Raw genomic sequence first — 27175 nt, forward strand, 5'->3', positions numbered from 1 at the left:
CGCCTCTAACAGCTGAAGCACCAACTGTCAGTTTAACGGTCAACGTCAGGAAAGCTAACGTTACTTACATTTCTTCAAACACTTGATCCACTGCCGCACAATCAGGCTGTGGTACTTCTTGTTGTCGATGCACCACGTTGACAATCCTTGAATTGAATCCATCGTGTTCGTGACACTTTGAAACTTCTTGACCAAAGTGGACTCCAGGGAGCCGCCAGAAGCGGCCCCTGCTCCCGCTGCCATGTCCGGAGAAGCTCGCGCTGTGCTCTACCATTCCAAGTTAGCCGTGGCTAGCACTTAGCTTAGCATGATAGCTTAACGCAGCACAGATATAATCGCCTTCAGCAGCCTCTCAGATCCCACTGTTTTAAAAAAAATATTAAATGCTCGGTATGCTGCTTCAAATCACTACCTGCGTCTCCGTGTACTTCGGTATCACAGCTAAATTTATAGTTTATGTCATTTAACGTTTAAGGCGAAAACTTAGCGCCTTGCGACATCCAGGAGGTCTGTTTACTCGTTGCTGGCGGAAGATGAAGGACACTTCCGCAAACACGACGTAGTTATGGCGCCACCAAGTGCCACGGAAGATAATGTCTGTTAGCGACACATGCTGCGTGTTACTGGTAATGTAGGAAAGGTATTTATGGTATAGCTTCAGGACAGTGGTGGAATGATAATTCAGATCTTTTGCTTAAGTGGCAATACAACAATGTTAAATACAAAATACTCTCTTATTCAAACAGGCTTTTAGTTAGACGAGGGTTTTATGGCTTTCTAATATATGATTTTCTATGTATTTCTATGTTTTTATTTATTATATCTCACTTTGTTGTATTGTATTGCACTTTATTGTGAAGCACTTCGCGACTTTTATCTGGTGCTATATAAATGAACGTTACTTAACTTACTTAATTACATACTGTATACATAATGTTCATAATTGTTATTGTTGTTTTTATTCTCCTTATTATTTTTATTGTATATTATTTTTAATATAGGCTACCGCTATTATTTTTAATATACTGTCAACCCGCGTTGACTATCCATCCATCAGATGGATGGATGGATTATTTGTAGCCTATATAGTGTTTATAGTGTGTATATATTTTTAATCCTACCTAGAATGTAAATTGTATATTGATTAAATTTAGTGTGAATACAGTGTGTATATTATGTATACATGTATACTAATGCTAACTGATTCTACTTTTGTTGTATTTTGTTCTTTACATTCCTCTATATTAATAAAGATATATCTTATCTTATACAAATACAAGTTTACCCAGGTAAAAGCACAGCAAAAAGTAAAAAAGTATCAAAAGTAAAAGCACATATCCTGCAGGATGGCCCCTTCTGAAGTGTTATATATCATAATATACAGATTACATTTTGTTTATGAATAGTGATGCATTAACAAGCTGTCAATTTTGACTATTTAAATACTAATACTAACGTTTATTTGTAGTAATGCATGTAAACTCTTTATCAGCAAAGTAACTATAACTGTCAAATAAATAAATAAATGTAGCTAATATTCCCCACTGAAATGTAGTGGAGTAGAAATAGAAGGTTTTTCCTAGAATGTTTCACCATAGTATATAGTTGTAGTAGTTTTACCCTTATAGTTATACCCTTTTAGTGTTTAATTGTGATTAATCAATTAAATGATCAGTTTATAGAAATCTATTATAAAGTGACTGATTAAATTTGCAATTAATTATTGCAGTCTAAAAATATTTGATCGTTTAAAATCTAAACTCCTGACAAAGCAGAAATCCAGCTGCTGCTCTGTGGGTTGGATTTCATTAAATGTTTATGTGGTATACTGCAAACACACCTTTTTAATTAAAGAAAATGGAATATGGAAGCTTAAAATGTTAAAGCAGGAAAAATGGTATTAATCTGACCGACTACAGACAAGCTTGTACTGTCGACTGTGTGTTTTATTCCAGAAATCAACAAATATACTGTGTTTTGACGAACCACATCATTCATTTAATATATAAAAATATGTGCATTTATCAATCAATCCTCAGCAATGACAGTTTCATTATAAGAAACAAAGAAATAGCCTTAAACAAAGGAAACTAAAATCAAGGAAGATACAACTGGGAAATCAGATTTTTCCTCTACTTTCAGCTTTTCACCTATTTCACAAATGAAAGACGCTGTACTGTTATTTTAAAACAACCCTATACTACACTATTGTTCTCCACCACGTGGTTAGTTTCCATTTTAAATAACAAAACTCAGGGCCAATGCAGCAGCACATTTGGTTTACAATGACATATGCAAGTTTAGGGTTACCTTTATGTCTTATATATATGTAAGGCTGACTGGTGACAAACCACCAGAGATGAAACACCATTCAACATGAATGATATCTGATTTAAAAAGGGTGGTACAATGCGCAAATGCCATCAAAAATAACTGATGTGTTAGGGAACGGAAATGTTTGTTTCTCATATCTCCATGATATTCCCTCATTACATAATCAATAGTAAAGCACTTTGAGTGATACCAATTTTGTAACAGCAAGTCAGTGACACAAATCATTTTTAAATGGGATACAGAAGCTGTTCCCTCATAATGACATGTTACATTTGGGCATTCAAATAAAACACAATCAAATTATAAGCATAGTTGTAAAGGCTCAAGTACCTGTAAATCACCCATCTTGGCTCTATCAGTCTGCTGATGGAGTAAGGGTTTCCAAGTACTGATTCTCTTAAACACATCTTTAATAAATAATAAAACAACTTTTTAATGTTAACAAGGGTGAAAGGTAACAAACAGTTCCTCATCATCATCCAAAGTGCAGTTACATCTTTTGAACACTGGATCAAATATATTAGGCCTGATCTATAAGGTATAAAAAAATGTCTTTCTACACAAAACAAATTTACTCATTGGCAAGCAAAAACAGTAAATGGCATTAACATCCAGCCACTAATTTTATAGTTCCTTAACTACCTCTATAATTATTGATCAATCAGGTTGTGGTATTTCCTGTGCAGTGTATTGCTCTTTTTACTTTTTTTTGTAAGTGCAACTACACCTTTCTTATTTACATAAAAACAAAGATGTTGTGTGTGTTAAATGCAAATAAATTAAGAAGTAGTGACTGTGAAGTAAGGTATTTGATAAGATAATGCAAAATGGTTTTGTTTGGCACATGTTGGCACTACCTACATGCCTTTTTTCCACCATATGTTACAATCAGCAGGCAAAATACAAATATAATCTTTTTAAATGCCATTTTAATCTGTGTTCATGATTGAAATGTTTTTTGTAACTGTGCCAGGGCTGCAACTAATTATTTTCATCACAAATGAAGCTGCTAGTTATTTTCTCGATTCATTGTTTAATTAAAAAATAAATAAATAAATAAAAATGACCATCACAAGTTGCAGGAGCACAAGGTAAAACCAAAAGGTAGTCAGTTTACTTTCATATGTGACAAAGAAAAGCAAAAATCCTCATATGTAAGAAGCTGGAACCAGAAGATTTACGGAATTGTTGTTTGAATGATTATTTAATGGACAAACAATAAATTGTTTCAGCTTTAAACTATAGCGGCAATGATCCTCAGTGTGTTTTCTCACCTTCTCAAAAGTGATATGTTATTTCTGTTTCTCACCAATGACGTGAAATCCAACACTGTTACTGTTGGGGTTTTGTTCAGTAATATGAAAAGATACAAAACAAAGCACAGACTGCTTAAGCGCATAACACATGTAAAGTTATTTTCAACAGTTTTTAACTTAGTAAATGTCAATGTATACAAAAGTGATACTCTCACAGACAAACAATATAATGTAATATAGTGCAATAAGTCCGGTGTAATCAAAAACCACACTGGACAGTTAGGAGTTAACGAGAGTCTTCTTGCATTTCTCCTCCTCCTCCTCTTCTGGTTTTACATGCCTCACAGCCATCACAGATTGGCTCTGCGTCTAACTTTATGCTTATGTAATCGGGTCCGCCCTCTGTCTTCACTCTCGCTGGCATGCTGTGGCACTTCCATGTGGTAGCAAAGTCAGCTAAGGCCAGCTAAGGTGAGTCAGTTGTAGTAATGGTGTCACTTGAGGACACTGAGCTGTCCTGTGCAGCTGGGCTGCAACAAGGGGAAGTGGAGGGCAAAGAAATCTCAGGCTGCTTCCGATACTCATTTTCTCTCTTGCTACATAAATATAACGGCCTATCAGTGTCTGTAAATTTGTGTCCAGCTGTGCACCTGCCCCCAGTTGGCTCAGCTGTTTCTTCCGCTTGAGTTTTCTGTCTTTTCTGTGATCCAGGTAGACATGTGGAAATGATGTCAAGTGAATCAGCAGCCTGGCAGCTCCCATGTTTTCCATGTTGATGGTGCTTCTGCTCGATTGGGACTTTGCCAGAGTATTCAGGGTCTGACCAGCTCAGTTTTCTCTTCTGGAATGGGAAGGAAAAACCAAATATAACAACCATGACAAACCAAGGTCTTAAAGGAAAGCTACATTTCATTACAACTTGAATTCAGCTGAGTTCATTGAAAAATAAAACCGAAGATGTAATAAATCACAGTTTTCTCTTAACCAGAATATTGACAGCTATCAAATGTACAAGTCTGGGGAGTTTAAGCACAAAGACGCAGTATCATCTAGTGAATATCTTTAACTCTCCTTTAAACATGTTTTATATACTGTGGCTACTTCTTTACAGTAGTAATGTGTTAATATATTTCAGATGATGCTAGATAGATGCTTGGCTGTTAAAGAAATTGCTATTTTAATAAGCTTAGTAACACCTCTCAGTCATGAAGCACACAGTTTGATTAGCACACACTTAAAGCACTGTCATTCGGTAATAAAGGTAACACCCAGTATAAAGCTCACCTTAACTGGCATGTGGAGCTGATTTTGGCGCCAGTGTGGTGGTTGTCTGAGAGTGGTGGTCTGACTTGGTGCATCTGTGGACTGAAATGCCACCTGAGGGAACCACATTTTGAGCAACATCTCTATCTGCAGCAGGTTTTGGAGGTATTTCTCACTGCAGAAAGAAAAAAGAGTTAAGGCATCGATGACAATGGCACTGTCTCCATTTTCATTATTGTCATAATGTTACGTACGCTGAGTGTGATGGTCTTACCCCATTTCAGGCCTCTGTAGTATTCCAAGAATCCTCTGCAATCTGTCTATGGCAACACTCTGCTGGAAGCTGGATAAACCTGCCGCAGATAAAATATACCATCCAAATGTCAGGGCAAATAGACACTTAGGGATTTAATTACAGGACAGAATGCAGTAAAACTTAAGATGAGATGATAACCATGTTTGATATTGCTCAACCACATACCTTTCTCAAATCGCCCCATCTTTAACCCCTGTAGAAGCTCAAGCAGAGGACGGATAAACCTGCACAAATCTGTACACTGAGAGAATAAGGAGAAAGACTAGTGTTATTACTATAACTGATCTAATATTTTGTTGACAAAAATACTGAAACAAAGGGATCAGTTTAATGGAGCTCACCTTCTGAGCGAAAGCCAGGTCCCCTGGTGTGGCTGAAGATGACCCTAGTGTGGCAGCTCCAGGAGAAGAGGCTGAGTCGCGATGCTTAGTTTCCCCCATGCAGTGTTCAGGCTGGTCGCCCTTAGACCTCAAGTGCAGCTGATCTGAATGAGCTGGGAAATCAAGGTAATTTCTAGAAAGTGTGATTCCTTCATCAACTGAGAGGGGATTCCTTATTCCACTGTCCCCGTCTCCCTCTGAGAAGACGTCTGCTTCATCCTCCGTCTGCTCACTCTCACTGAGGAGAAAGCTTGAGGTGGAGGGTAGTGAGTCATAAGATGGCCATTTGGAAGAACTGCCCAATGAATTCATCTGTGGAGACAGGGAGATAATAATGTCAACAGAACGTCAATGAGAACAACTTTTTGGGCACTGGGCGAAATCAAACACATAGGGTTGCAGTATTCAAATAGAAAGAAGTTGCACATACAGTATCAGTATACTACATACTAAAGAAAATCTATTTGTGTCTTCCAATTGCACATATTAAAGCATTTATATAAAATTTCCTAAGTGACTTTCTGTGAAACAAGTACATTTAATACAATGTGATACTGGCTGAATAAAAGGTCAGAATACTTTTGAAGAAATATTTCAGTATGACTGCTTCTTAGAAGATACTTACACATAAGAAATGTAAAGATTATTAGTATTAGTAATTAGACATTAATTTATCATATTACTCAGTTACAAGTGTCTAATAAGTTTAGAAATTTTTTAATGCGGTCTTTTAAGGTCAATACAAGCTATTTCAAACACATTTTATCTGTTCTCATACAGTATAAAGATACTGACAGTACATCAACATGTCAATCAACCCATATAACACATTCATTGGTGTGTTATATGGTGTGTTAAAACCTTTAGTTATTCATATAATAATCTAAATATTCAGCAAAATAACCCAAACACAATCCTTTTGTAAGAATCATGAAGTGCAAATTAGAATTGTACTAGTGGCCAAAAGCTGTGAGTAACCTTCTCAGCAAGAGCAATCGAGATGATCAACGTGGATACATTATCGCATCGGAAGCCAGCACACAAAGGACCTGCTCTTCCTATACGACTATACGAGTCAACCATAGACTGCATATAAAGTCAACGCATGCAGTACCAGAAGGTATGTGTGGTGTGCATAAGTGGTGGGTGTGTGTACATGCGCTCTGTGCTCCAGCAGAAATTAGTTTGGTAATTTGAAGACAGATTTGTACATCTATTGTTGACAGTGAGTACCTTGTATAACCAAAACATCAATATAAACCTTTAACCTGCAATCTGATTTGACATTAAACAAATCATGTTTTCAACATATTTGACGTGACTGGCACGATTTCTACAGCCATGGCTACATTTTGCACATTTATTATGTGAAGACTGCTCTACATTGCTAGAGTAATATAGTTGTTTAAAACCAAGACACATGTATAAAAGCAGAACGTGTGGCGGGTTGGTCCTGTAACGTCCTGTAACGTGAAGTCTGGTGGTGCGAAATGTATATTGGAAGTTATGAACAAACATTGCTACCTATTCTATTTAACGTACAACTGTTTATAAGTCTGAAAAACAGCCAGCTTTCCCTGAAAAACAGAAAAAAGTCAGAGGAGAGAGTTCTTACCTTATAGTCGGAGCAGAAGCGTATTCACAAAAACGGTCAAACAAAACAGAAATTCTTGTGAAAGCACGTTCACGCTACTTTACCACGTTTCACAAATTTATAATATTAGAGAACTAACTTCGACAAAGCTATCGGCTGTCTTTGTCAGTGCAGATGTGTACACGCCGCGGTTCCGTGTGTTACCCAGTACACGTTCAGTCCCACCCAGTCTCTTCAATCCCTGCTCGTGTTTCGTTTACTTAAGTCAGACGTACGACCTGTTCAAAAAGTACCCACATAGCGCAACGGACACTACACGTGCTGAACAGCTTCGGAGCCGCGATTGGCTGCAGACGTGTTCGATCTTTTCTCATTGGCTCAGAGGCTTGACCAATCAGCAGCATCCGTAGCACCGGTTGGCTGGTAAATGCGTAGATCCCACCTCACCTGCCATGGCAGCACGTGCGGGTGGTGTGGCTGGAGAACGAGAACAACAGCACGCGGCAGTTGGCATGTGCCTAAAATGTTGGTATGGAAATTAGGTTACATAGACAATACTTTTATGGAAAATAACAAGGCAGGCTGCTGTTTTTCAGTGTGTATATGTTTTTTTTTTTTATTTATTTACTTGCTTGTTTATGTTCAACTTTATATAACGTTGTCCTCCATTTCTGTAAAAAAAAAAGACCCACATGAAGAGGCTATCTGAATATAAAAACACATGTGCACAAAAGATTAAAGAGGATGAGATATAGGTTTGTCACAAAATACAAAACAAAATATCACACACCATACCATTTAACAACACTTATATGGCAACATATTAAACATATGACCATCCATCTTCCAAATGATCTTAAGTCAAATAATCTTCATGTAAAAATTGCTATGCTTAAATGCAATGACCCCAGCAGAAAATCACTGCATGGCAGCACTTTTAAGGAACAGCAAATTTAGACAGATGATACTTTTTGTTGTGCAATTAACATCGGCTCCAGTTTCTTCATTGTTGATGTTGAAGTGAATGTAGATAAGACAAGCGAGATTATGAGCTATGGCATCATAGGCTTATTAGAGCTTTGAACACAGTCTTACATACCAGTAATTACATAATATGATTACTATATGCTGAGGAAAAAAATTAAGGAAAATTAAGAAATGTTAGATGCAGGAGGATGGGGCAATTACCTGATTAGCTGAAATTGTCTGCTTATAACCAAAAAGCAGATGTTCATGATAATCAGGGTAGTTATTAAATGTATTATTGTTAAATTTAGGGAAAGAGTAAGAAGTATTGGAGGTGTGGCAGAATGAATAGGAAAAGGGCGTGTCACAAATTAGGTGCTGGGTGTTGAGGAGAGCCATGCCATCCAACATCTTTGGAGACTGGTTTGACACTTAATTATAGTTCAAACAATAGTGATGAGTTGCCATTGTCATAATCATGAAATGACTTATTAAAGTTTGATAGATCTTCCTAAGGCTCATTTAGTTTACAAACAGTCTGTACTGTGTCTTTTTGCAAATCAAAAGATCAGAGATGTTCTTTTTATGGAAGATTGTTTGTGTCATTCTTGTCAAGGGCTTTTCTGTATCTGTGAAAAGAGCATTGATGCATACTCCTGAAGTCTGCATAGCGACATTTAGTTCCAGCATTTTTTATTGCAACATAGATACAGTCACTATGCAAAATAGCATCGTCAAAAATTATCAGCTGATACTTTGTGCAGTGGTCAATGGGGAAAAGAAAAATCACAGGCAAACTAAAAGTATTCTTAAATATGCTGGAATACGGTTAGACTGAAGGGGAGCTTGTAATTAGTCTAAATCTGTTCTTCACACATTTTGAGAACAAGTAAGGATTAAAAAAATTTGTGTGTCATGGCTTTATGCTGTCTTCTACTGACGCTTTGTCTCAGTCCACCATGACCTCTGACCTCCGTGGTAATGAAGTCCTTCGAACGCCTGGTGTTGTCCCACCTTAAATCCATCACAGACCCACTCCTGGACCCCCTGCAGTTCACCTACAGAGCCAACAGGTCTGTAGATGATGCAGTAAACATGGCCCTTCACTACATCCTCCAGCACCTGGACTCCCCAGGAACCTACGCCAGGATCCTGTTTGTGGTTTTCAGCTCTGCTTTCAACACCATCATCCCGGCCCTGCTGTAAGACAAGCTCTCTCAGCTGAACGTGCCTGACTCCACCAGCAGGTGTTCCTGACAGACAGGAAGCAGCACGTGAAGCTAGGTTAACATGTCTCTGATTCCAGGATCATCAGCACCAGTTCCCCTCAAGGCTGCGTTCTTTCCCCCCCTTCTCTTCTCCCTGTACACCAACAGCTGTACCTCCAGTCACCAGTCCGTCAAGCTCCCCCCTTTCAAACAATACAAATGTCTCTGCAGATGTAAATACTATTTCATTTCATATCATGCACAAACCTGGCACATTGCACATATTTGTTGTTAATTGTTAATCTTTGTTGTTGTATATTTTTATATTGTGAATTTATATATTTCGTTGCAGTACGTCTGCACAACACAAACCCAGAATAATGCACACAAAAAAAAATTGAGCATGAGCAGCAGCCAAATTATTATACTGTTGCATGAGTTAAAGCTGAAGGATATGTTTATTAGAAGAAAGAGAACTGCTGTTCATTTACATTTATCTAGCACTTTTATCCAAAGAGACTTACAATTGCTATATATGTCAGAGGTCACACACCTCTGGAGCAACTAGGGGTTAAGTTGGTGAATATGTCACAGTGGGGAGTTGAACCTGGGTCTTTCACACCAAAGGCATACATCTTATCCAGTGCACCACCACGTTTCTAGCCAGCCCTGCCCAGGTTTTTGATATGACCTATGACCCAATAAATTAATATCTAAGTAGTGACATGTTTGTAATTTTGCGCACCATGTGGTTGATGTTTGTCAGTGATAAGGCAGTGGCAGTGTGTGTGTTTGTCGAGTAGGAGCCAACAAAAACATTTGCACATTTCACAATCATATTACTGTGCACTGATGCTGACTGCACAACCTATGTATGTTACATAGACACTGCAAGTGAACAAGACTTAAAACCTCACCACCACACTAAAATCAACACAGCTTAAACTGTCCAATTACCTTTTTCCATTTTCCATATATGAAAAGCTGTTAAAAAATAGCCATTTTTGAGATCTTTGTCTCTGCCACCACAATACGGGTGGGGGTGAAAGAAAATTCAGTTGTGGAGCTCACAGCATGGAAAATTACATAAAGAAATCAACAGCAACATCCATGTTACTCTGAATAATATGCAGAACACAGTCAACAGCTTTCATGGGGACCATTTCTTCATCAAAAAGTAGTTCCAATGAAAACTGCTCACAGTGAGGTCTATGGAACAGTAACAAGCATGCTTTTTCTAAAATTTACTGTTTACGGTAATTCTTTTATGCTGTTTGCAGACTAATTAAATACTATCTACCTCTATTATATTTCGGGTGGAGGCAGACACCTAAAGAGAAGCTTGAATCTGAGAAAAATCAAAAACTTTGGCCTTTCAGTGTAAAATATAGGTCATCTATCATACTGTTCCATTCAGTCCTCTCACCCACTGACAGAAACCACAGGACATGGTATAAATGTGACCTGGTAACCTCGGACAAGTGAGCCTGGTGCGAGCGCTTAACATTCCCTGTGTGCGGGAACTGAGAGCAAGTTCACACTTTAAAGCCCCCTGTGGTGAAAGATGTCTGACAGGTGTGTCTCTCTTTTAGGAGTTTGCGGGAGGTGGTCGACATCGTCAGTGGACATTAACATCACATTGTGCAGTAGTGACCTTGAAGTCATTAACATCGAGCTGCTGCTGAGCTGAGACCCTGTTTCTAATCGAAATCGCAGTATGGCCAACTGCAAGATTGAAATTGCAGGGGCTGCAGTTTTTTTGATAAAGGGAAAATGTGTCACAAAATAAAATCATAAATTAAGTATTGTACAGTGTACAGAGATGCGCTGCCCTCCAAATTACATTCTCCAGACGTAAGGTAACATGCTTGTTTAGGACAAATGCCAGCGAAAATTAAATGCAAAAATTACCTTCTAAAATCCTAACTCAAATATCTATCAATAAATAAATTGCAATATGATTTTTTTCAGCACTCAGATTGTTCAGCCCTATATACTATATATTTGTGTGTTTACAGTAGTTATCAGTTTGTTTTTGTTGTTAAATAGAAGTTCACCAACTTACAACTTTCAGAAATTGTCACGCATTTATTAGGTTTTCATTAGTAAGATTGTGTGGGAAGAGTCAAAACACAAAATGTCATCAACCAAGTATTCATTAACCGGCTCATTACAACCAACAATGATGAATAGGTTTCCCTCTCAGTACAAGCACCACACGTTTCATGCCAAATTCTGTGCAGAAAAGGGAAAAAATGTCCAAAGTTGATTTGACAATGAATGTACTTCTACAAATGTTTTCTTCCTTTTACTGTGGTGACACAATGTGACAAGATGAAAGCTACTTTTCTCAGTAATTCCCAAAGTCCATTTAGATGTGACAGTGACATTGTATTGATTGCTTCTTCCACTTTGCTGGGCCCATCTCAACCAGTCCATTGATAACGTCCTGTTCCATCACACTCCATTTCACTAGCAGCCGAGCCAGGGATCCTCTCTATTTGTCCTGGAGATGAAGGCAATTTTTCTGGCCATTTCCGTGTGGTAGATCCGCCTGCAGTTCTCAAAGTTCTTCCGCTGTCGCTCTCGGCAGGGCTTCTCGAAGTAGCGCTTTTGCTTCACCGTTTCAATAATCCCATCCTGAGTAAGGACCCTGGAGTTTGTAGAGAAAATATGTAAACAGCGGGAACTTAGGTTGCATTCAAGACACTCTATTCAACAGATTAGACACATTATAATAAAAGACAAGAAAGCAGTGAAACTACATACATCGACCGATGCTTTAATTACAATCCTATCCAACCTTAAACAAAATGTTAATTACACATTTTCAAACTGTACCTAATATCCATTATAATAGACAATCACTGGACACAGAACATGTACCAGATTTGTTTTACATTATGGATAATGGAGTAGGTCACAAAAATTTCACAAAAATGTTGTCCTATATTGTAACTCATTTTATAAATTCCTGGTTCGGCAGAGCAAAAACCAATAATTTTTCATGATTCATGAAATCTGTTCAGACCTTTTTGAGATGTCTTCTGACTAACAGGTCAGCAAAGAAACCCGAAAATGAATTTATGAGACTACATTTATTTCAAAATGCATCTTTTCAAAAGTCTGCTTTTATTACAGAATGACATTTTTCCCCCAGTGATGTCGCTTTTCATGACAGTGGCGTAGTCACTGCCTTCTCACTTTTCAGCCAATCACATGCTCCTTGCCTTATAAGCTAGCAAGCTCAACAGCTGCTAACAGAAATGGCAGATAAGGTTGCAAAGAGGGCCACAAAAATAATTACATTGATGTGTCAAGTTAGATTCAGTAAGACAGATATCAAGAGCATTATTAAACTGATAATGAAAGAAATGTGGCAAAAGCAATAGGAGGAAGAGAGGAAAGGAGAAACTTTTACAGAGTATAAAGGATAGTGGGAGAAATTAGGTGTGCCAGAAGGAACAGGAGAAATGAGACAACAATATCAAGACTTAGATTTGGACACCCTGGACTAACCAGTACAATATTTAAAATAGGTAAACATAAAACAGGCAAATGCTACTACTGTGCGCAAGAAGAAACAGAGCATGTTATGTTACACTTTCAGAAATATGAGGAAGGAAGAAGGCATCTGAGTCAAAATCTCAGAAAGATAAATGGCCACTTTGATCTAACAAGATATTCTACAAAAGAAGTCAAGAAATGAGTGTTATTGCACCCTCTTTCGGTATCTTGGACTAACTCATTTGATTGGCAAGATGTTTTTTTTAATAATGCAAATTCTTGGCAGTCTGATCCATACTCCATACCAGTTGGTGGCAGTAACGCACCAATTCGCTGTTTGCTAACCACCTTTAAACCTCAAAGAAGACAAACTGCTACCAAAATTAGCCAGTAAGCACCTGTTAGCTAGAGCAACAACAATGTCAAAGTAATTTTGAATCGACTATCTAGTTGCTGCTGTAAATAAACACTGTACAGAGACAGAAACAAACATCAGGATTGTGATCTTGTTTTATTACTCAGCATAGCAAAGTGAAGAGACAGTGGCAGCAGCTAGCTCTTTAGTTAATTTGGTTTTCTCTGCAGCATCAACAAGATCAAAAAGACTTTCCGTGTGGTTGCTCAATCCAACAGGAGTCTGCTAACAATGCTAACAGAGACTCTTCACTTTGATGCTGAGTAATACCGGTAAGCTCACAAGCTGGCATAGCTTAAGGAGACCAGATTTCTGAAATGAAATTCGGTGACATTTTTGGTTTGGTGGTCAGTATGTCCTGAAATATAAAGTTATTGTATGAAATCTGTCAAATATAATTCTTCTGAATGAAATCAAGTAGTTTTGAAGCAAATACTACATTGTAGTCATTACATAGAGGCTGCAATCACTTTCTGGCAAGTAGAATACTGCATTTTATGTGTTGTTTTGGCCATTATAAAAAGGTACATGAAGAGGTTAAAAGTACTAGGTGAATTATAATCTGTCACATATAACCCTCATGAATATAAAATCTGATTTCAGGTCTGTTAACACCTTATACAGTCTATGATTAACACACAGTTAAACTGTCTCATTCTGGACAACTCCAGAATGAGACAGGCCACCAAAACCGGTGACTGTCTGGTCACCCTAGCATAGCTAGCTATGTAGCATCAACAGTCTTGTTAAGCTAATCCCTAAAAGCTAAAGAGGTTAGGTAACTGTGTCAGTGTACAGTGTTTATTTACAGCAGCAGCGTGGAGTTGGCTGATTCACATTAATGTTGGCATTGTTGCTGCTGTAGCTAGCAAAATAGAACTGGCTAAATGTGGTAGCAGCTTGCTAGCTTAAGAGGCACGGCATGTGATTGGCTGAAGAGATAAGAGGGCAGTGGCAACACCACTGTCATGAAACCTGACATTATGAAATAAAACCAGACATGAAATGTGTTATTGGAAGAAAAGTCCATAATTATATATAAACATGCATTTGAAAGTAATGTGTCAATAATGACATAAAAATGATTCAATAAAATTCAGTTTTTATAAAAATTAATCATGAAATAACATCTCAGAACAATGAGCTGTGTTTTAATAATTTCTTCAGTTATTTCACTATTCCATTAGTTACTAGTAACTATTCCCTTCTTACTAGTTAGAATTAAAATGTTACTATCAACTAGACATTTTATGTCTACTAACCCGAAAGAAATGTACTTGTAAGAATTACATTTTACTAGTAACTATTTGAATAGTAACTATTTGAATAGTTACTAGTAACTAATAGGTACTAGTATCTAAACAATAGATACTAGTACAATGGAAATAGTTACAAGTAACTATTTCAGTAGTTACTAGTGACTAATGACTAGGTACTAGAATCTAAACAATAGATAGGCCCACCAGTAAAATGTTAATTGTTACTAGTAACTTCACGAATAGTTACTAGTAACTAATGAATAGATGATATCTGAACTGCAGAGCCCCATAGATTTCAATGGCAAAATGTGCAATTAGTTACTTTTAATTAAACAATAGTTACTAGTAACTAATGAAAATGCTACTAGTAACTCAAAATAATGTTCTAGTTTCTAATCAGTAAAACGGGAATATTTACTGGTAACAAATGGAAAAATACCATTAACTAATAAATTAGTACTAGTGGCTTTTAAATAGCGAGGAAATGTTGGGCTTGCCGTAGGTTGCCAGACTTAATAACCATAGACTGTGCTGACAAATAGTTTACTGCTAAATTATAGTGAATATGTTGCTGCAGACTTTGAACCTTGTGACGCTGACGTTCTAACCCCTGTATGTTTTTAACGGAGTCAGCTTCTAGCAGTGATACAACTGCGCAGCCGCAGCTCTGTGACATTGAGCGGAAGGCTAACGTCAACTTAGCCACCGTTAACTTATCATCCCCTGGAAAACAGAAACTATTAATGTTATATTTTATATTAAATACTTAAAATGTACCTGTTTAAAGTCTTGTACGCCGCATCAACGTTGCCGTCCTGAACCATCACTGTCCGCGCAATGAAGCGAAGGTGTCTCGCCATGATGTGACCGGTGCTTGCTCAATTGTCAACCGGCTGGAAACACAAAACTATTGAATTTTCCGGATACAAGAAAACCCATGAATCAACGCTAGGTGACGCTTTGCTCAACCATTCTCCTAAACGAATTTTGTCATGTGTTGGAGTTGACCCCACGCTACATTTCTTGTAATGTTTATGTTGCAACTCACATCAACATTTTAGTTATGGCAAAATCAAAAATGGATTACAGTAGCCCACGTCCAACCCATTTAGCACCCCTTGAAGACTAATTTTGTTTTATAATATAATCCTCTGAACTGTTAAAGCTTTTTGTTTTGTTTTATTTATTTAGTCATGCTTTGCTGATGTTCCTGTGTGTAAGTGTACTGTATATCCTATGCATATTAGGCCTATTACATATCACACTTTTTATTTAGTTAAATTAAGGGTAAACAAATTTAACTAGGGTAAACTTATTGTGCAAACCTTTCTCAAAGCCTTTTCATTTGTTATTTAACATTAAGTAATTTACAGACTCCTAACAGTGGGAACTCTCTCTAGTTTGTACATGTTTGAACCTCGTGGCCAGTACCCCATGGCCTCTAAATGAACAACTGTATGAATAAGCGAATAAACAGACATTACAAACAAACATCCAGGTCTCTACAGTCAAGGGTGTCACTTTGTGTTGAAAAGTGCTGGGGACATAAGGGCGCAGGTTAGGGGTGTGACGATACACTTAGCTGAGAAGATGACACACAATTTTGATTTCACAAGAACAAGATGAGACAATATTTTAACACTATTTTGAAGAGATCTGCAATGCTGAAATATATGACAGGTTTCTGGGGGAAACTTTTGAGCATCAAACACTTAAATTCCTGCATTCTGATGAAATTTCTGCATCATTTTATGGTGGAAATGTTTTTATTTATGTAAAGGAAAACACAAAATTCAGATGGCAGGTGACAATTCAAAATCTAAAAATATAACAGAATATTATGCAATAAGGCTCTCAGGCATTCTGTGTTCATGTGTGTATCATCCCTGCTGAGTCAGCACACATGCAGGCATGATGTAGTCTACCCTCCTCTTTTGTCATGTTCACAGAGAATGGAAAACTTGGCCAAAAAGAAACGTCAAGAAGTTGTTAAAGTTACTGTTCGGTGTATGCACGGTTTTGGATCATTTTATCATCAGTAGCAAGATTTTTTAAAATCTTAAGTTACTTTTTTTGGACAATGCACATTTGTTTCTTCTATATATAAATTGCACTGCATTTTTGTTTTACTCATTTGGTAGACGCTTTTATACAAAGCGATTTACATTTGAGGAACAACATACAGGCATCAATAAAGCATCCATACCTTAAGAGATCTACAAGTGACAACAGATACTAAGAACAGAAATAAATACTAGTAAGAGCTATTAGCGTGTACGGCATCAATGGGATAAATACCTTGAGGAAGAACTAAGAGTTAACTAATAGTACCAGAGAATTGTAAGGAGATAGAAGAAGAAGAGCACAGGAAATGCATGTTAGAGGTTAGAGGTGTTATAAGAGGAAGTGTTCTCAGAAGAGATGAGTTTTCAAGAACTTCTTGAAGTTACAGAGGGACGCCCCTGCTCTGATGGCAATAATAGCTAATATTTACTTATTGTGCAAACCTTTCTCAAAGCCTTTTCATTTGTTATTTAACATTTCTTCTTGCAAGCTATTTTTCAGAACATTTTTAACAAATGCTTTCATAAAGTGATGGGGACAAAATCAGCCATTTCAGAAAGTGTGCCCAGTGTAAATGACACGTAGGCTACAGCACAGGGAACCAAACACGAATTATTATAGTTGATATAAAGGGAGATAGCTTTCAGGGCAATCACAGATTTATGAAACTACATCCGTTGTCATAGCAGCGAGGACAGCAGTGTCCAGTGTTATCCTTTCATCAGGGCCATTCTCCTCTTCTTCTCATCCCTGAGTTGCTGTTGTCCTCTGGGTGCCTCAGTCTGAGGTCAGCTAGCGGTGAATGCTGGCCTAGAGTGCATGTCTAATTTGCATTTAAAGGTGTTTTTAAAGCTCCTTTCTCTGTATAAAACACCACTCGGGGTAAATTCCCATGTTGCTGTAACTCTATAGGGTACAGAAGCTTCATGGTGCCACAGGGAGGAATGCTGAGACAACCTGCACAGATAACATCGTGACTCCTTTTGTTGGTGAATGCACTGCATCATGTTTCCAGAGGCATCCATTCTGATCCAGACCTGATGAAGTATTCTTGTCAGTGTTTGTGTGTATGTGTGTGTGTTTGTGTGAGAGAGAGAGAGGGAGAGAGAGGGAGAAAGAAAGAACAGAAAGAGAGTCTGTAACCTAAAGAAAATTAAGTTTGTACTTTCAGGATGCAAATACGTTTTATTCCACTTGGGATGATGTTATCAAATACATCTCCCTGACAGTTTTTGAGTGGATTTTATTTTCAATTATTCTAACTTCCTTTATTTAAATCAAACCCAGTGGGCTGGGAACCCTATTGTAATCGTTCTCGTTTTACTGCGGCCTAGACGGTAAGTGCTAGGGACGCGAAACTCATAGGGTAGGTCCAACTCATGTCAATGACCTCAGGCGAAAAAATTCCCCCACTTCTACCTCTAGGGGGCGCTATAAGCAAGGTCAATGTGTTTGGATCTCCCGCCTACGAAGGCACATATCAAAAACCTTATATCCACGCGTTCGGGGGATCGAGCTGAATCTCATGGTACAGGCCACGCCGATTTCCACCTAGACTTTTTTTTTGCTAAATCACGAAAACTGTAAAACCTACTTTAATTTACTCCTCTGAAGCCGCAAGTCCGATCGACACCAAACTTGGCACGGATAATCTCTGGACCAAGCTGATGAAAGTTTGTAGAGGAAATTTGGATCTGACAAAAAATGTCGTAATTATAGGCTTATAATTGCGACATTTTTTGTCGGATCAAAATTTCTTGCGAAAAATGCTACAATGCTACTTCTTCTTCCCACCATCCAAAGACACGTGGCCTAGGTTGATTGGTGACCCTAAATTGTCCTTAGGTTTGAGTGTGAGCATGAGTGAGTGAGTGTGAGTGGTGGTTCGTCTATATGTGGCCCTGCAATGGATTGGGTGGACCCTGCCTTTCTTTCGATGCCAGCTGGGATCGGCTCCAGCCCCACGACCCTGTACGCAAGATAAGCGATTGTCAATGGATGGGACATTTTGCCTCATAACTACAGCCCACTACATCGCACATTCATAAACCTTAAATCTACGCCTCTGTGCAATGACGTTTTCACATCGATATATCGCGAAAACTGAAAACCCTATTTTAATTAACTCCTCCGAAAAAAGCCGCAAATCCAATCGGAGAATTGGCACGGACCATCTCTGGACCGAGCCCATAAAAGTTTGTAGAGGGAATTTAAATCTGCCAGAAAACGGTCGAATTATAAGCAAACAAATGTTTGCGCTAACACTACAAACAGGATGTCATGTCAGATCTTACGTTTGCAATGGCCGATCTACACCAGACCTTATCTGCCACGCCCTCCCGAGGGGCTGTGTGAAATTTGGCGTCAATCGTCCTCTAGGCGCTATTAATTGGAAATCAAATAACACTCCCATAGACATACATTCATTTCAGATCTCCATAACCGCAACACTCTTTCATTTATAACTCTGCTCATTTATTCTCCTGGCTCGGGGGGGGGTCGACTCGCGCGCCCTCCGCGGCGCGAGGGGGGCGGCTTGCGCCGGGAGGCTTGGACCCCACTTATAACTGCTTGCAGTTCTAGTTTAGATTTTTATCTTTGGTCCTCTACTCTGGTCAACATTGCATTTAAGGTTGGCTAACTAAGTTTGTTCAATTAAAACACTAAGAGCATTATGTTGAAGTTTAACTGGCATTGTTACATCCGCCATTTTGTCAGTTGTGACCATGCAAATAATGATCTTTGAATGAATCTTTATCCACCTACTAATTTATACTAATTGCCGTTGTTGTAATTATTATCTGTAGGCTCATCACTTCTTATAGCCATTTACATTACATTTATTCATTTTATCCAAAGTGACTTACTCTTGAGCAACTAGGGGTTAAGTGTCTTGCTCAGGGACACATTGGTGGATGGGTCACAGTGGGGTATTGAACCTGGGTCTCTCACACCAAAGTCATGTGCCTCTCACACCAAAGTCATGTGCCTTATCCGTTACCCCCCATTTTGTGACTGTTATTTGTAATTCGAGATATTACTTTTTTCTGCTATCTAGTACTTTGACGCTAACCAAGCTAGCCAATCTACAACTAACTTGTCTGCTATGTAGCAGAAGGGAGTTACAAAACTCAATTTCACTCTATAACTTTATATTATATTGTGACAACAAACCTACCTACCTACCAGCTGCTGGAAGCTAATGTGTTGCTAACATAACATTCTGTTTACTGTTGGATTAACAGCTATCTTACTTTTTTTACTGTTATTTTGTGGACTCAAAATAACAGTGATACTTTGTTTCTTCCTGGCATGAGGTAGCTTACAATGTACCCTAACTGATTTGACAGCAAATCTATCGCCTAGTTATAGGCAACAAGTTATTTATTTAATTTATTATTATTATTTTTATTTTTATTTTTTTTTTTTACAATGGGCTGCCTCTGGTCTAACTTTTGTCTCTGCTCAATCTTTTTGTAATCACATTGTTGGTGCTACAGTAGGCTATATATTTCATATTAAGAAACAAATATACTAAATATAATTTATTTGGGTAACTTGTGCCCGAATTGAATGATTTCAGCATCTATTCTTCTACATTTGCCTCAGGATGTAAACAGTGTCTTATGTCTCTGTTACAAAAATAACATGTGGTGGTCTAAAGCTTTCCAAATCAGATAAAGACAAGGCAACATGAGTCAGTGTTGGGTAAATGAAACTGATGACCTACAGTATGTGCTATTTGATCATAATGAATGAGACTCTGTGTCTCCTCTCTCTTAAATTTTAATTGTAGAGTGAACATGGGGATGAAACTTGCCTCCAGCTGTATGTCTTATCTTTTGCTCTTTCATTAACAGCTTTACAGCCCCCCACTCTGGAGCAACATTAACCCTATACCCTATATTTCACATTCCAGATCTTCGTAAACTTAACACATGTCTTCAGGTTGGATTTTTTTTGGGGGGGGGGGGTTTAATGAAAAGTTTCATCCAATTTTAATTTCATTGCGTAGGCTATTTGTGTAGGCCTATCACTTATTGTCTGGACTTCTTGTCAAATAATTTGGACTAATATGACACCAACCTAAGAAATGAGTTAACACTTTCCCTTAATATCCGAGTGCAACATCAAAGGACTTACTGGAAGTGCATTTTCCAGCTCGTATCCAAATCTTTCACCATGCTGAAAGAGGTGGAGGCTACAGCCAGAATAAGGGGGAAAGTCCCTCCCAGCCACCAGCCCCTGTATTGGCTGGACCAGCATCACATCCAGACGAGCTGTCAGCCAATCAATGCAGCAGCCGATGCAGGCGGAGAAGACGGTTTTACAAATCGGTAAACGAGGGGGACAGACAAGAAGCGGAGAATCTGCAGTCAGAGTCGCCGTCTAATCTGCAAAAGTAATCTCTGCAACTGCATCAAAATGGAGAAGAAAATCACAGATTTCGCAGGAAAATGGACAATGAAGTCTTCGGACAATTTCGAGGAACTTTTGAAAGCGCTGGGTAAGTAATGTTTTTGGGGCACTTAATGTAGGCCTACACGCATTAACATATTTAATTTGTTTACGGAAAATGGCAATAAAGCTGTTCAAAAATATAAAACGTTTTCCAAAGCAATACAGGGTTGCAGGTCGTTTTCCCTACCTTTTAGATCAAAGTGCTTTTCATGCAAAAACTCCTCAAACTTTGATGCAAATTAAGAGTCAAGCAGCATATTGTTATCTGGTTGATCATCTACCATTTGGCTCCATTGTTAAAATGCAAAGAATAAGGAAGGGAAAAGGAAGCATCTCCTGCACAAAGACCTGTCAATCATGTTGTCAGTAGCATTATCAACTGGAAATCCACTTGGTTAGAGGTCAACTAGAGAACCAAAGTGGTTTGAAGTGGGCCACTGTGGTTAAATTGGTGTGCCCCATTCCTGCCAACCCATGTTCCTGGGAACATTGGTCTTGTTAAACTATATGAGGCTGTATGGACTCCAGTTAAAAGAGAGAGCAGGAGAGAGGTCAGGTGAGGGCCAGCCAGTGGCATCCATTAAAAATCTGAAGACAAATAGCCTGTGGAGGAATGTTAGATTAGACTCATCTGAGGCAGGGTCCTCCTCATGCGGTTGTAATTAGAGCCAGTGTAAACGGAACTAAGCCTTGACATGGGCCCCAGCAGCCAGCCGGCTCTGAGACTGACTTTCCTTCACTTCCCTGGGCCTCTCAGACCCGATCTATGTCTGTCTGTGTGTGTGTATGTGTGTGTGTGTGTGTGTGTGTGTGTATGTGTTGCCTCCGTTAGTACCACTCAATGAGCAAATATGATCTGACCTGAATCAAAGTGGGGTTGTCTTGATCTCTCTGAAGCCAGTCCAGCTCACATGAATAATGGCAAAAACTGAAGGGTCAAATGTTTACATTTATTAAACATCACATCACATCTCTACTGACCCAGCACATAGATCCTGATATATTTATTCTGAGAATCAACCGGTAGTTGTACTGTGCATAACAGTAACGAGGCCATTTTCCCCTGCAGTTTATACTGTACGTCTCTGTTGAAAGTCCTGATATAAATGAATGCAAAACAACCACAAAGAGATCAAAAGACACTCAAAACACAACACAAACACAAAGAGATGTAAAACGCCGACAAAGGGATGCAAATCAACCACAAACACACAAAACTTAAAATTGAATACACAAAGAGACGCAAAGACACACAAAACACACCACAACAACCACAAACACACAAAACATCCACAAAGAGACTCCAAAACTGACTAAGCGACGCAAAACAACTACAAAGAAATGCAAAATAGCTAAAATTTCTTCTTGTTTCTCTTTCAATCTACCAGTCTTGGTCCTATAGGAGTTGAGTGGATAGTGACTAAATATTACTTTGAGGGTGAAGTCTTTAACAGTGCCACAGTAATAATGGACCTACCAGGGGTTTTGCATGTTGTAACCAATTAAGCAACCATTTTCTGTAGCATACCATACAGAAAGTTCTTAGGTTGATTTCCTTGGTGTTCATTCAGTACAACAAAAAAACTAATCAGCCTGTTTTGAAAACTTTAGGCAACCAAAAAGCATAGCATTTATGTAGCTAACATTTGATGTAGGGAAATCAAACTCAGAAGACAAATAATAAACAGATATGGACATTGTGAAAAGGATGACATGGATTTGGATGTTACTTGTCTTGCTGTATGGCTGCTCAAATATCAGATGACATAGTTTCATTTAATGCCAAGCAAGGAAACATTCCCTGCTCGCAGCCGCTTTACCACGCTGTGATAATGTAACGCTGTCAAAAAACGAAAGGTGCTGGATGGTTCACTTTGATGGATTACCTAAAGCAAACACAATATCTCTGCACATTTTCATGCCGTACTGAATGAACTCAAACCAACAAACTCAAACTTTTAATATGCTCTAGATGAAATAAGGTTATTTGGGCTATGAACATCCAAAACCACCGGTATGCTGCTTTTGTTGCAACCAACACAAGTGATGCTTTCACCACAGCTCTCAGTTTGATATTAGATCTGTTTGTCTTTGGTCAGGTGTGAATGTGTTCCTGAGGAAGATTGCAGTGGCGGCGGCCTCCAGCCCAGCAGTGGAAATCACCCAGCAGGGAGAGAGTCTGTCCATCAAGACATCCACAAGCGTCCGCACCACCCATATCTCCTTCACTGTGGGTCAGTCCTTCAATGAGACGACGGTGGATGGCCGCCCCTGCACGGTACACATCCATAAACTTCCCTTATAACATTCCTGTATAATGTGAATACATGCAAACCAGCATTTGGCCAAGGACAGCCTAACCAGAGCTCTGCACAGAAGAAACATGTGGAAATAATTTCAGTGCAACTCTAGGGCCAGCCCCAGTGATAATACATGGATCTGTTCTTCATTTCTTCATGCCGAGTGAGTGGTGAAGGACATAGATCCTGACAGGCCATAAAAATATTCTGAGATGCAGTGATCAGCACGCTGAGCTCCAGTTATGAAGCCCAAACTTTGTAGTTAAATGATGTCAGTTATTAATTTTCTTCTTATATGAATCCCTACAGAGCTTTCCTAAGTGGGAAACAGACAGCAAGATCAGCTGCGAACAGACTTTACAGAAAGGTGATGGGCCCAAGACATCGTGGACCCGAGAGCTGACCAACGATGGAGAACTTGTACTGGTAATTATTTTGTGCACAGCGCCAATACACAACTTTACAGAGAGTATCAGATTAAAAGACACTAAAAGTAAGATGACTGTCTAGTGTGAGAGCTTTACAGTATTAAAACCACCCTTTGTGAAGTGGTTGACTCAGAAACATTTACTATTGCTTTATATCAATCATTTATAAGCCATAATTAAGAACAACCTTTAGGTTGCCAGGTAGTAAAACAAGAGTCTATCATCATTCTAGCAGCTCTGTGAAGCTAAATCCTAAATGCTCACATTGACAATACTAACATGCTGATGTTTAGCAGATAAAATGTTTACCATGGTCACCATTGTAGTTTAGTGCATTAGCATGCTAATTTCTGAAAATTAGCACAACATACAAAGGACAGCCATCATTAGTTTTGCAGGTAATTGGTGATATGGTCACCTGATAACGGCTCTACATAAAGGTTAAGGGGTCACAAGATAAATGCTGTGTTCACATCATATTTGTAGACCATAATTACAAACACAGCCATATTGGGGAAAAACAGCCTAATTGAAATTTTGAGTTGGAGATATCTGGAAATTTTGACAGCAATTTGGTGAAAAGAACTACAGAAGTGTCTCCAAATCACTGGCAAGATGGCTGAAAAGCTACTATTGTTGGCAGTTACATCTAAATGAAAACCAATATCAACTCTAATACAATCAATTAACCTAATGTAAAAGAGATGTACACAGTTTCACTAATATATATTTGTGACACTGCAAAATAGCAAACTGGGCTACGGAAATGATACTGTAAGTTGGGGTAAACATCTTGGAATAATGCAGGGACACTGCCACGTCAGAACAATGGGAGGTTTACCTTTTTCCCCATTTCACAAATTTAGCATTATTACATTTTACTAAAAAAAACACAACAAGCTTCTTGCTTGTACACATTCTCATGGTGCTGGAGGAAAAGTCCAGGATCACTTAATTCATTAGGATTCATCTTCTGGGCACCATGAATATCTGCACCAACATTAGTTATAACTTAAACCCTTTATAATGGTTGCCTTATTAGGAAGTGGTTTAACTCTGTCCTTTTGTTGCTGTTTTCTTTCAGACTATGACTGCTGGGGATGTTGTCTGCACCAGAGTTTATGAGAGAGAGTGAGGAAGTTTTTTTTTAAGACTGTCATACAATACTCATGTTTTGTGCCTCATGCATGGTTTACATTTACTCGCCTTGTTTTCTTCTTTGTCCTCCTCGCAGCCAGTCACATGTTGATAAGATCTCGCTCAAACAGTGCACTGTGTAGAAAAGGCTTCGGTTTACATGAACGTATGTTGGAAAAGTTGCTTTTATAACACAAAAGCTGAAATTATTCTTTATGTATCAAATATAAATGTCACACATTCCTTTTTTTTTTAAATCTGTATTGCAGTGTATGAATCACTTTTCAAGATGTTAATAAACTGTTTTATATGAATTTACTGTTTGATGATTCCTTTTTGATTCTTTATGTTGCCTCCTCCCTGCCCCTCCCACTCCCTTGTCGACCGTTTGCATATCACTTTACATCACAATCTGCCACTCATATTCTCCTGATTATTCATTCCCCTGCCATCTTTCCATTTGCAATCCAGTACTGTGTCCTCAGTGTGCTCTTTGTCATCATAGCTCACTCTAATATGGAGCCAATTAGTTTAAAAACTCCCAAAGACAACTCCTATTATCTGAACTCTGCTTTGAGAGACATTTGGCAAAAACAACAGGGAAGCAGGGAGTGGAAAGGAAAACGAGTGAGGGAAAGAGAGAGGGTGACCATGAGAAAAGTATTTCATAGCATCAGAAGAGGTTATACTTCATGTGCTCCCCTTTCCAGCTGTACCTACTTACAGAATGAGCTCAGTAAAAATTCCCCCACCCCTTTGCTCTGGCTTTGCACCCAGGTACAAACTGTTTAGTGGCTTCTTCTTATACTGTGCAGGGAGGCTTCCAGCTGTTGCCTCTCAAAACCCACTTTTTTAACATAATGAATGCAAAAAAAATATACAAACAGACTTAAAATGCAGAGAGAAAGCACCATTAGCTGATAATGATAGATTTAACAGTATTCAGATTCCCTAAAGTCTATCTTTGTACTCAGCTAAAACTCAACTGCGTGGTTCAGTCTGAGGCTGGCTTCACCTTGCTGTGAAAAACGGACATTTGGGGTCTCTCCGGCACTTCCTGAGGAGAGTACTGCAGGCAGTGATGGTTTTTCCAGGTTTTCAAACAGTGTGCAGACAAGCACCCCTCTGAAGTTCTTCCCAGTTTATACACACAGTGCTGAGCAAGCAGAGGGAGGACTGGGCCTCCTCCCAGATGAATTTTCTCACTAACCTCTGTGTCTCTTTGCAACAGCGATGGAGGAAGTACTCAATACGATGTAAAAATACTTTTCGTTTCTGCTACCTGTAAGCCTTGTATATTGCTGTTGTTTGGATTAAAGTCCCTGAACTGCATCTCTGCTCTGGTGTCTTGCGTTTGGGCTCACACTCCTGCTCTGCGCTCACCGCAATCGTGACACATCATGTGTTTTGATAATGGAAAATCTTAATCTGTAAAGTAACGAGTAACAGCTGTAAAAGAAATGCAATCTAATGTAATACTGTAAAAGGGCAAAACCTGCCCCTGAAATTTTGTGGAATAGAAGTATAAAGTAGCATAAAATGGATGTACTCAAGTAAAGTACCTTAAAATTATACCTAAGTACAGTATTTGGTTAAATGTATTTAGGTACGTTCCACTACTAATCTGAATGTTCTGAAACATCGTGCTTGCTTGAAAGAAGGAGAGTGACGAGATCATGTGTGACCAAGTATGTGTGTCTTACACAACTTCACTCATTATGTGGGTGCTCTTATGTCTCACAGGCAGAAAGTATGTTTTCAGTGGCCTCAGTGAAACCCATGTTATTGTGTAAGTGCTCATCAATGACCGCAGCGCTTTAACTGAACTCTGTAGGGGATGGAAAGTTCCCTGCTATTTGCTCAATCAGAAAATTGCCATTTGCACACACACATCCAAATACACTAGATTCCAGATTCTGTCTAAATGGCCCCTTTGACTGATGGTCGTTAGCCTCACAGGAGCAGTCTAAACCAAACCCAGACCCTCCTTGTTAGCCGGGTCACTTTCCACACTCAACTGTTATGCCAGTTCATTCCTCAGGCTGTGATGTCATGGAGCATTGCATTGCTCAATTGGCTGAGGAATGCTGTGGTTTTAAGACCGGGAAGCACCCAAGTCCAGCGTCTGAATCGGGGCCATCTGGAGCAACCATGACAGGGCAATTAGAGGAAATGATGAGTCACAGGAGTCAACTGACAAGCACAGATGCTGCTGGAAGAGGGCATAGAGACAAACAAAGCCAAGCCTGTGAGCAGGTCCAGACAGTTAAGCTAAAGAGGCTTTCAT

General features: G+C 38.8%; 4 protein-coding genes across 8 annotated transcripts in view; 1 reads left to right on the plus strand and 3 right to left on the minus strand.

Annotated features, from left to right (window-relative positions):
• The window catches only part of celf3a (cugbp, Elav-like family member 3a), a 56449-nt gene extending 55920 nt beyond the window's left edge, over positions 1-529 (minus strand). For all 4 annotated transcript variants that reach the window (XR_006826207.1, XR_006826206.1, XR_006826205.1 and 1 more), the window contains exon 1: positions 69-529. The gene's annotated coding sequence lies outside the window, so the exon portion shown is untranslated. The remainder of the gene's footprint in view (positions 1-68) is intronic.
• A 2197-nt stretch (positions 530-2726) lies between these two features.
• Positions 2727-7415, minus strand: ciarta (circadian associated repressor of transcription a). Its single transcript, XM_046059588.1, has 6 exons — positions 7165-7415; positions 5511-5861; positions 5335-5410; positions 5128-5206; positions 4875-5028; positions 2727-4431 (listed from the first exon to the last, which is right to left on the minus strand). Exons 2-6 carry the CDS (start codon positions 5859-5861, stop codon positions 4057-4059), a joined length of 1035 nt encoding a protein of 344 aa, XP_045915544.1. The 5' UTR covers positions 7165-7415; the 3' UTR covers positions 2727-4056.
• Positions 7416-11390: 3975 nt separating this feature from the next.
• On the minus strand, positions 11391-15405 carry mrps21 (mitochondrial ribosomal protein S21). The gene is made up of 2 exons (XM_046059501.1): positions 15276-15405; positions 11391-11970 (listed from the first exon to the last, which is right to left on the minus strand). Exons 1-2 carry the CDS (start codon positions 15356-15358, stop codon positions 11790-11792), a joined length of 264 nt encoding a protein of 87 aa, XP_045915457.1. The 5' UTR covers positions 15359-15405; the 3' UTR covers positions 11391-11789.
• Positions 15406-20652: 5247 nt separating this feature from the next.
• crabp2b (cellular retinoic acid binding protein 2, b) lies at positions 20653-25202 on the plus strand. 2 transcript variants are annotated; one of them, XM_046059499.1, is made up of 5 exons: positions 20653-21069; positions 23123-23301; positions 23633-23749; positions 24836-24882; positions 24986-25202. In XM_046059499.1, the coding sequence occupies exons 1-5, from the start codon at positions 20988-20990 to the stop codon at positions 25029-25031; spliced, it is 471 nt and encodes a 156-aa protein (XP_045915455.1). In that variant the 5' UTR covers positions 20653-20987; the 3' UTR covers positions 25032-25202. The 2 variants fall into 2 exon arrangements, with proteins under 2 accessions (XP_045915455.1, XP_045915456.1); XM_046059500.1 differs by having other exon boundaries at positions 20666-21069; positions 24836-25202.
• Positions 25203-27175: the final 1973 nt, after the last annotated feature.

Source organism: Micropterus dolomieu, linkage group LG09 (genome assembly GCF_021292245.1).
Source record: "Micropterus dolomieu isolate WLL.071019.BEF.003 ecotype Adirondacks linkage group LG09, ASM2129224v1, whole genome shotgun sequence".
NCBI classification, from domain to species: domain Eukaryota; kingdom Metazoa; phylum Chordata; class Actinopteri; order Centrarchiformes; family Centrarchidae; genus Micropterus; species Micropterus dolomieu.